The 10806-nt window shown below is 47.5% G+C and overlaps 1 protein-coding gene and 1 long non-coding RNA gene across 2 annotated transcripts in view; one reads left to right on the forward strand and one right to left on the reverse strand.

The window, feature by feature from the left end:
* The window catches only part of LOC109300234, a 14984-nt gene extending 9361 nt beyond the window's left edge, over positions 1 to 5623 (forward strand). The window contains exon 3 of the long non-coding RNA XR_002098165.1: positions 5389 to 5623. This is a non-coding gene — a long non-coding RNA (uncharacterized LOC109300234). The remainder of the gene's footprint in view (positions 1 to 5388) is intronic.
* The window catches only part of KIF13B (kinesin family member 13B), a 200729-nt gene that overhangs the window by 2262 nt on the left and 187661 nt on the right, over positions 1 to 10806 (reverse strand). Inside the window, exons 38-39 of the mRNA XM_019520900.1 lie at positions 9045 to 9107; positions 5634 to 6681 (exon numbers count right to left, since the gene is read on the reverse strand). Coding sequence (XP_019376445.1) covers positions 5634 to 6681; positions 9045 to 9107 — 1111 coding nt within the window. The remainder of the gene's footprint in view (positions 1 to 5633; positions 6682 to 9044; positions 9108 to 10806) is intronic.

The raw sequence follows: 10806 nt of genomic DNA on the forward strand, positions 1-10806 counted from the left end.
CCCATCCTGTTCTCATCCACGCACCCCTGTAACCTGTCTAGATCTGATTGCAGCCTATTCCTCCCGTCTAGCATGCCCACATCCCCCCACGTCTTAGTGTCATCTATTAATTTGAACAGGTGCTTTTTACCCCCTCGTCCAAGTCCCTGATGAAGATGTTGAACAGTGCAGGCCTGAGGACCGAGCCCTGGGGGACCCCACTGCCCACATCCCTCCAGGTCGACAACGACCCGTCCACCACCACTCTCTGGGTGCAGCCCTCCAGCCAGTTGGCGACACATCTGACTGTGTGGGTGTTGACACCACAGCCCCCAGTTTCTTAATGAGAACGGGGTGAGAGACAGTGTCGAAGGCCTTCCAAAAGTCCAGGAAGACGATGTCCACTGCTACCCCTGCATCTAAGGATTTGGTGACCTGGTCGTAGAAGGCCACCAGGTTGGTCTGACAGGACCTGCCGCTAATGAACCCGTGTTGGTTGCCCCTAAGCATAATCTCCCCCCAGCCCCTCATGGACATGGGCCAGGATAACTCTCTCAAACAGCTTGCCCAGGATCGAGGTAAGACTGACTGGCCTATAGTCCCCCGGGTCCTCCTTCCTCCCTTTTTGAAGATGGGAACCACGCTGGCCCTCTTCCAGTCCTCTGGCACCACGAGTGCTCGTACAGCCGTGCCAGGGGTCCCACAATGACCGCAGCCAATTCCCTCAGCACTCAGGGGTGGAGATCGTCCGGACCAGCTGATTTAAATACGTCCAGTCCCTCCAGATGTTCCCTGACTAGATCCTCCCTGACCCTTGGCCTGGGTGCGCCTCCCCTGGGGCCTGAGGGGGGCTGATCCAGTCCCCACTCTTGAATAAGGTGGTCTCCCCACAGCTGAAGAGGGATGTAGAAGAACAGGAAACGGTGCAGAGAAGGGCAACCAAGGTGGTCAGAGGCAGGGAGCTTCCATACCAGGGGAGGCTAAAAAATGTTAGGGCTCTTCAGTTTGGAAACAGAGGCTAAGGGGGGGATATGAAAAAAGGTCTCTACAACCATGAATGGTGTGGGCAAAGGGAACAGGGAGTGGGGCAGAGGCAAAAGGGAATAGGGGGTGGCTGGGTCCTAGCATCTGCCTTCCCCTCTGACCCCTAACTGGGTCATTTTGGCCCACAGTTAAAAAAAGAAAAAAGGTTGATGATTGCTGCTCTAGAAATATCCCATGCAATACTCCCTCGAACATATCTACTACTGCCACTGTTGGAGAAGGACTGGGCTAGAAGGACCATTGGTCTGACCTAGGAGAGCACTTATGTCCCTTTTGCTACAAAAAATAGAGTTTACCCCATATTTGCTAATTATTTCATTTCTGGGAATCCCCAGGGGCGGTGTGTTGTGATATGTACTATTTTGACAGTCATCAGAAAGGACTTGATAAGCGAATCAACGGACCATGGCACTTCAACGGTTTGAGAGTTACAGTTAGGCAAGACTTTAGGACAAATTTTGAAGGAAAGAACAATTAAAGATAAGGAGGAAAAAGCAGGATAAAAAGCAACTTAGATTTACAAAGGTAGATTGTGAGCAGCTAATTTGAGCTCTCTCAAACTGCTTTCCTGAGCAAGAAAAGATGCAGTCAATCTACTCTCTCGAGAATTCAGGAAAGCATTTTATAAGGCAACACATATGAAAAGTATTAGTTAAGCTGGAGAAGATGAGGACTGGCACATGAACTGAAACACAGGTGAAGAAGGTGCTAATGGGGAGACAGCAACATGTCATGCTGAAAGGGAAATTACTGGGTGGCAGGAAATGAAAGGTCTTGGCACAAGACGACACGCTAAAAGTACGGAGCGCAAGGTAATGCACTTAGGGACTAATAAAAATTGCAGCTATAAGCTGGGAGCTCAGTGGTTGGAAAGGACAGAAGAAGAAAACAGATTTAGGCATATTAGTCTATCACAAGATGATGGTGAGTCACTAACGCCATGCGGCTGTGAAAAACAGATCGTTGGATGTATCAGCTGAGGTGTTCAAGGAGACAGGGAAATATTCATGCCTACGAATGAGGTACGAGGTGTTGATGAGACCACCTGGAGCATCATTCAGCTCTGGTCACCCGCATCCCAAGAAAGACAAATTTGAGTCATTTTATCCAGAACAGGAACAAAACAGGAATAGTGGGAGTATCAGGAGACCTACTGTACAGGACGAGACCAGGAGAGCTTGGCTCATTTAATCCGGCAAAATGAATACAGAGAATATGAGAATCATAGAAAATGAGGGATGTAAAGGACGTTGGGGGTCGCATCTAGGGAGATTCTCTATAAAAACACGGCGGGGTGAAATACCAAGGCGGGGAGAGAGCTATTTAAGTTAAAAGATGACGTTGGCCCAAGAACAAATGGGCATCAACTGGATAAATACGGGCTGGAAATCAGAAGAAGATGCGATCAAAGAGTCTTCCAACAGGAGTTGTGGGAGGCAGGAAACCCAAGCTGTTTAAAATGACTAACCTGTGTCACTTTTCTAACGAGACGCATTTACATGGCTGCCTAAGACAGGAGGAGACTGGACTCGACGATCCAGGAAAAACCTTCTGGTTTCATGGCTCACGTTCCTGGAAGCTGGCAAATGAAACTATAGAGATATCGGGCAGAAATGAATGCCAGGTGGCTATTTTATGGAGACAATTAATGTGGAAGCGAGTGGAACGATTCGCTTTGCTCTACCCTCTGCCACCGAGTCAAGAGATTTCTTTCTGCTCAGCCAAGATGTTAAATATTCAGTGCAGCTAACCAGTGACAGACAAAACATCTGGAGGGAGGGGAAAGAAGCTATTTTAAATAGCTTTTTGGCCTGATCTTCAGCGTCAATGACAGACTGAAGCCAATGGGAGCTGCAGTGGCCATCCTGCTAGCACCTCCAAACATCCCGGTATTTGCCTTTATCCTCATCCTTCCCACTTCAATTTTCCCACTCAACAGCACATTTAATTCAGTCTCAAAAGGCATTGTCCTGGGCACCGTAAGGAGACAGATTTCAACTGCCATGAACTATAGCAGATCTTTGTCTGAACACTTAGGTAGCCACGGGGTCATTTTTGTTTGGCTGACGCTCTCCCGTCCTCAGTGACGCCCTCCCCTGGCTGCCAAAGGGTCGCGGATGCTGTATACCAATGGCTCAGTCTAGGCTTTGCAGTGGCAAGTTATCCTTTCTCCCTATTCCCTAACCTAAAATTTATGGCAGAGATGTGAACTTCCTTCAGAAAAACTGTTTCGAGAGCCTGGCAAGAGACGTGGATTCAGCTTTCCCCGAATGGAAGGGGTTGGGTGATCCATAAACCAACAGCGTAACCATCCGAGCGATCTCCTCCTTTGACAGCTGGGTGGGCATTCACCAGAAATGTGAATAGCATACAAGACCCAGAGGGCATGGGGAGGGAGGTGAACTCCCCAATGTACAGAAACGAGCCTGCAAAAGGGCTTAAAAAAGAAAAAAAAGAAAAGAAAAATAAAGTGAGGACAAAGACTCTTTCAGGACGGAGAGCTCGGGCTGGTACTGGAGAGAGGTCAGAGCCGCAGACTGCTCCTCAGGACACGTAAGCTTTTAGCGTCTTTCAGCAGCGTAATCTGAGAGCACTATCTGGTTTAGTTTTTAGCCAGCATCAGTCTTGACAGGGCAAGGCAGTGGCTTATTGCAAAGGTGAAAATCTTTGGACACTTTTAGAGCAAATACTGCTTTGCTGAGAGGCCTCCGTGTGACGGGGGAAGACTGGGATTTTTTGCCTCATCTCATCTTTGAAGAAAAACCACCCAGAAAATCTCATGGTAAAAGACCTGTGTTAGCCCACTCATGATCAAAGCGAGACAGGGGTGCCAGCAAAATGAGTGACAATGGATGGAAAGGAGAGATGTTGAGAAACTAAAACAGAGAAAGGCTGGTCCAGCTGTATATTAACCACCTCTAAAAGGGATGTCCATGCATCCAAGGGCCTGGGTGCCCATGGACAGGGGACAGAAGACAGGCGCCCTTTCCACACAGCAGATTGTTAACGATTCAGGGCTGCCATGGTCCTAAGGGGAATGAGTTTCTAAGCTTCAGGAGTGCTAGCAAAGACTACTCCACCATGACACCCGTTCGTCCTTCGCAGAGCTCAGGCTGAGCCCCTCCACCTCACTTCCACACCAGCCGGTCCGGATCTGCTCCAGACATGACCGGGCCTCCAGCAGGAACAGCAGCTTACCTTCACCAGCAAGCCTGCCTTCGAGTCGAACGATAGAGAAGTCATCTGGAGGTTGTCAGGCAGGATCGTATCTATGCCACCCCATGCAAATCCTTGTCTAACCAATTACTGAAACCAATTACTGAAACCATACAGGCAGCCCTGTCGCACAGCTACAAGGTACAGCACCCTAACCTGCCACATGTCAAGCTGGAGGACAACTTTGGTTACCACGTCCTGCTGCTGTGAAAGTTGTTAAAATACTCGAGAGATCCAAGGAAGAGGGCACCCCCCAGGCCCACCAGGTGCTTTGCAGTTCAGTTGGGAGATCCTGTCTCACAGACTATCAGTTACTCAGGACATGTCAGATTCTATTTATTTTAAATGGCCCTTTGCTCACGTGCAGCTTTGGGCTTTACTACATCTGTCTCCTCCGTGGGGTTGACATTCTTCATATGCTTATAGACTTATTGTTGGGCTTTGGAAGCAAGGAGGAGGATTAGCTGTTCAAATACAATTCACTGGGCGTGTCTACACATGCTATTAGTACGGCACAATAAACTCCAGTGCAGTTCATGCCAGAATTTATTGCTCCCGGGCGCTGCATTTGAACGTGCATCATGGACAGCAGCACACTGAGCCAGGTCGGAGCAGCCCCAGCTGGCAGCCCTGTGGGGTCATCCTGCCAGCCTGGGGTTGCTCTGCTCCAGCTCAGTGTGCTGCAGAGGGGCTGGCTGGGCTAGGAGGGTGATCCAGTGTGGGGCTAGGCAGCAAGCAGGCACTGAAGCACCCTCGTGCCCCAGCCAGCTCCATCAGCATCTACACATGTGCTGTGGCACAATAAATGCTGCTGCTGTAGGATAGTAATTGCATTTACAAGTGCTACCCCACGTTAGCATTTATTAGTTTATTGTGGCCTAATAGGGTCGCATGTGTAGACGCTGAGGCTTTACTACAGAGCTAATTCGTCAGCTCCACAGTAAACGTCTCAAGTGGACGTACCCACTGAAATGCAAATCTGCAATGGGCTTCCAAGGGAGGTGGTGCTCTCCCCTACCTTGGCGGTCTTTAAGAGGACACTGGGCAAGCATCTGACCCCAGCACTCTGTCCTGCCTGGGGCAGGGGGTTGGACTCGATGACCTGCTGTGGTCCCTTCCAACCCTAGTATCTATGAATCTATAAACAAGGAGTCAGTGGAAGTTTGGAAAGAGGGGGGCTGCAAGGTCAGAGCAGAAGACGACTAAGTAGGCAGGGGCATGCCTGCCGCAGCTCCAGCTGTCTGCCTGGAAGAGCTAACACGAAGAGAAGAAATGGAGACTATCCCTCAAAGAGTCCCAGACTCTTTGCTCATTGCGGGACCTCCTATAATGAACGGGGATCACCGGCTGTTAAACATTTAGTACGTCACAACCTGCCACGGAGTGCATCTTACCTGAAGGCAAGTCTAGTTCCACACCAACCCACATTCCCTCTTGAAAGTCAGTTGGGCCAACGTATCGAATGGTGCCTGTCTTATTTGTGCCGACAGTGACGTATTCCCCCTCTTTCAGCCAATCTGGGATTTCGTTGGCATCTTCAGAATCAGAAGTCACTTCCAGTTTTTCATCCACCATCTCTGCACCATTGTGGCTTGACCCTTGAGAAGCTGGCATGCTCTTCTCTCCCTCCTTCTGCTCCTCTGGGCTCAACAAGCAAGCTGAGTCTCCCCCCAGCATGCTGCTGAATGACTTCAGCTCAGATGTCCTGACTTTCTGGATTCTGAATGGAGAAGCCATGGTGCTGGGCTGGGACGAGAGGTCGGGCTGCAGTTGTGGTCTGGCGTCTCCCGATCCTGAAACAGGGGCTGGCTTTGCCTGGTCCTTTTTCCTGGTAGCTTGCCCCACTGACTCCACAGCTGGTGAAGTCACTGGCTGTTTGGGCAACAGCTCCTTCTTTGGGGTGGAGGTAGAAAAGTAGATTTTTGCATCAGTGGGTAAGGAGGCATCGTTCAGCTGTTTACTCTGAGTCACAGGTAAGACTAAGGATTTGGATTTTAGGCCATTATTACTGTTCACTTCGTTATTGTCCTTAGACCTTACATGGGTAGTTTTCAGCTCGGAAGTGGCCACAGTCTCTCTCTTAACAGCGGGACAGTTCTCGGTGTCCGTCTGCCCTGGCACGTCAGCAGCAGTTGTTGCTGGAGCGATGGGGACGGGAGGTGACAGGTCACTTGCTGTCGGTGTCTGACCACCCGCCTGAATGATTACATCGCTCCCTGCAGCGAGCGCCTCAGAAAGGGTGGCTGTCGAAACGCTGTGAGAAAAGTAACCGCTAGAGGCTTCGCTCAGGGGACTTGGAGGCCCCTCTTGGGGGTCCTGTGCCTGGAAGTCTGTGGTATGCTGCTGCGAAGGCACTTTGGGCGTCTTTTCCTGGTCCTTCTCGGCCTCTGTGAATTGCACGGCCACTTTGAACGGTTGCTTCCCCCCTTCCTCTTGGTTAGTCTGAAACAGAAGAGATGGGCATGGGAATGAGAATGGAGTTATACTGTTAAAAACACCTGGGCTAGGGACAGAAATGACACACAAATCGGTATCAGTGATTGGAAACTGGTTCAAATCTGGAACACAACAGAAGTTCAATGCACTCAAACTGCTTTCAAAATGGCCCAAACCGGTTTAAGATGAACCTGGATGGAGGCAGTATCAGACTTAACTGATTTAGGTTACCTCAGTTTACTGAACTTCTGTCCCCAATCCCCTCCAGATGCAAGTTATCTCAGTCCCTCAGCATCCCAGGATGCTTTGCACCCCCTGCAAGCCCCCCTCACAGGGTGGGTGGGCTAGCCTGGGCCCAAGCTGTCTGCCCCAGCTCAGCGGGGAGGCGTGCTCTAGCGCCCCCCCAGGCTTCTGGTCTGGACCACTGCAGGCACGTGGCTGCATTTCCAGAATCAAAAGCCTGTTCAACTTGCTTTTTGGTTCTATCTACGCGGCTTAGACTAACCTGCAAAGACCAAATCGATTCAGCCTTGGGCTGTTCGACTGTCTGTACTTAGCCATAATGCTGACATATGGGCCTTTTGGAAGTACCACAGTCTCAGACTTATGAATGTCGCTGGGCATCTGCCCTGCTGCTAGGTGCTTGTCGGTTTGTGCTCGGTGTGAAAAACCCTGGTGGAATTGTCAGTCCATTTCTTCCATTAATTAAAAAAAGGGGTCCAGCAAAAGAAATATGTCCCCCAATATTTACTGAAATATTATTTATATTACAGGAATGGTCATTTGCCATTCGAACGGCAGGATTTATTTGAAATGTGAAACAGCCATGATCTATAAGTCTCTTACAGTTATTTGGCTTAACTCACAGGACTGATAAATCATTCATTTCCAAGTAAACTGTCATTTATATCCCAGTTTTCAAATGACGCTCCTCTGCAGCCCGCACACTTGCAGAGTATGAAATTAACTGCACCTCCTGAGATTAAGAGCCCATTTTGGTGATGTATTTCTTGGCTGTGAAGTTTACTAAATCCGATAGATCAATATCTTTTGCCAGCTCATGTACTCTAAAAGATTAGGATGTCTTTAAATCTTTTTTTGGGGGCAGGGGAGGGGCTAGGGGAGCTGGTAGTGGGGGGGAGGACACAGGAAGGGGTTTGGAAGTGGGTCAAACTTATACATATTTTACTTGCTAACAAGTCAACCTGCAGTTTTGATCTCTGCTCAAACTTAATGACTGCTGGGGAAAAAAGTTAGCTCTAGTTTTTGGATTTCTGTTATTTGCAGATACGTAGCAACCAAAATGCCAACAACAGACATCTCTTTCCACCAGCCATATGCTCGATGAGTACAGCCAGCAGCTTCCTGCGAACAAATGAACTGTTCCCCCTCAAACTGTAAGGGATGATTCTTTAAAAACAGTCCATAATCTAGAGGAGGATAACGACCTACTACAATGCTCCAGACATCTCCCTCAGATTTTTCCTCACATGAGCTTTTAGTGTTTTGTACAGTCTAGTTGGAAGCAGTGACAGGACATCTCCCCCCCTTTAAGGAGACTTTTCTACAGAAAATAAGTGGCATTTGCAGATAGAGGAATCTGATTGAATTACTGGAGCTTCAGACTCAAAGGGCTAGCTTTCTGCGGCTGAGTAAAATGCGAGAGACAAGTTTCTGAAAATGGTACGGTTGATTAAAATATATTTTTAGCTCCTAAAGGGGAGGAGAAGGGGGAGCTATACACGTGGATTTTGGAGCTCTGTTCTCTCTTTGGGCTTTCCTTTTAAAATAAGCTTTAAGATAACACACATTTTGCTAAGACAATAAAAGCACAGTGGGAGAAAACTGATTTGCTATTCATAAGACTGAAGTTTTGCTGAACTGTGGGAGATCATAGAGTCTATTTTCTCTCCAGCTTAGTGCTAGCCTTTTTCCTGCCAATATCGTGAATTGGGATGAAATGTAAAACCAAGAATTAAGCAAAAAAACCCCACTCAAAATGAGGGATACTTGAAGAAGAAACTTCCTGCTTATAGAAAACATTTCACCTAGCAATTTGCCTTTTATAAAGCTGCAGCAGAGAGCTAAGCTCTTGTTTTTGCTACTAATGCAATCCTGATTAGTAAGATTTTCAAATTCAAAAGTGTCACAAGCAAAGTAAAAGGAAAAAAAATTGAACAGCACCTGAGACAACAGGGCAACCTTCACTGCAATTCATGGTCCGAGAGAGAAGAAACAAAGCTCGTGCAACAGGTTTTAGGTAATGATACCGTAAGTGGCCTTTGCACACAGCTTGTCCGCCACCTCGATCCGTTCCCTGCCACGATATCGCAAGCAACCAATGCTGTCGTGCCTTGCAGCGTGCCTACCTGCTTTACCTTCACAGCGCTGGCATCGACGCTGGCAGACTGCACCATGATTCGTGGAACAGGCTGCAGGGATGAGGAAGAAACACAAAAAAATGGCATTACTCACCCAACGTGTTAAATAAAGGCAGAGCAGGTTTAACCCAAGAGGCAAAAGTTAATTTCTCTTTAACCTCCTGAGTGATGAAATGGCCTTTTCTCATGAGGAGACTGAACTTTGCTAGTTTAACACCGTCACAGGTGCCCTGGTCTGAGGGGGGACACAAGCAAATGCTGTCTTCAGCCAGGGCGCGTCTACACACGCATTAATGGGCTTTAGTTAATACATATTAAATCTAGTACCTCCGGGCATGTTTACACATGCTCCAGGGGTGGGTGGGGGCACTTTAATTAGAGTGGCTTTGAGAACTGCTCTACTTAAAGCACTTCAGTGTCTTGTGTATCAGCATCCCTGTGCTTCAAAACGGTGGTGGGAGCACTTGAACTAAAGCTTGTCAAATGAGCTTTAGTTCAAGTGCCCTGCCACCATTCTGAAGTGCAGGGACACTGATACACAAGGTGCAAGAGGCTGCTGGAGCGCGGTAATTACCACACTCCAGCCGACTCAATCTGCAAATTTGATTAATCTGTAATTTGTCATTACAGTGCATCAGAGCAGCCTCCTCATCCTCTATTTTAAGGTACTAGGAAAATGTGCGTTAGCCTGGCCTAATGCACATTCACTAAAGAGCATGCTTTAAACATGACACTTAATGTGCATTAGCCTATTTTAATGTGTATTAAGTAAAAAGCACATTTTAAGTGATGCTTTAATGCGCATTAAAATAGGCTAATATGCATTAAAGTGCACATGTAGATGTGCCCCCTGATAATAAGATACTCCTGTATTTAAATGCAAGGAAACAACAGCTACAAGTGCAAGCTCTTGAAGGGGATGAATAAGATATGTTGTAGCCGGTGTGGTTGCTCTACAACATCTGCTCATCAGCCAGACTGACCCTTAAAGAAGTCCTGGTCAAACAATATGAATTTACTTTGACTGACCTCTCTGTAGGGATGAGTTACTGGAAGTGGCAGAAATTCAATAGACTCTAGTCACCCACATCCCCCTCAAAAAAAATGTCTTGCCTGCCTACGGTATCTGTTCTTACAAGCTCGTCAATACTGTTTGCTCTCCCTCAACCAGCAAAGCAAAAAACTACAACTGCTGCAAGCCTCAGCAGTGATCTTTTAATTGAAGAAGCATCACTCACAACATGCAGAACGTCTACAATATGCACAAGTCACTCACCAACCACTATATTGTGCCCCCCAGTAAAACCACTTCCTGGTATCACAACTTTCTCTTCCTTTCAAATGCACACGTTTGCAATGGAATTGTTCACATCATAAGTATTTCTTGCAGGTTCATAAATTAAAAGACTGGAAATAGTCCCTGAAGTGGTCGCATAAAGGTGGCAGCAACAGCTAATTCTAACTCCCAGCTGGGGGTCCCAAATTTAACTGCAAACCTGGGACCTCCTGCACAGTACTGTCAGCAGTAGGTGGATTACCAACGTACAGAAGAATCTTGTAGGGGGAGCACAGAAAAAAAAAAAAAAAAAAAAAAGAGGGAAGAGGACAGAAAAAAAAAAACTCTAAAATTTCTCTACAATTCTCCTAAGATGATCTTTGAAAAAGCAATTTACAGATGCCTTGAGGCCTCCATCTTATGCAATCCATGCTTACTCAGCAAATCCTCTCTGGTTTTCTCTGACCTTGGCAG

Source organism: Gavialis gangeticus, unplaced genomic scaffold, assembly GCF_001723915.1.
Source record: "Gavialis gangeticus isolate Ggan-Ray unplaced genomic scaffold, GavGan_comp1, whole genome shotgun sequence".
NCBI classification, from domain to species: Eukaryota; Metazoa; Chordata; order Crocodylia; family Gavialidae; genus Gavialis; species Gavialis gangeticus.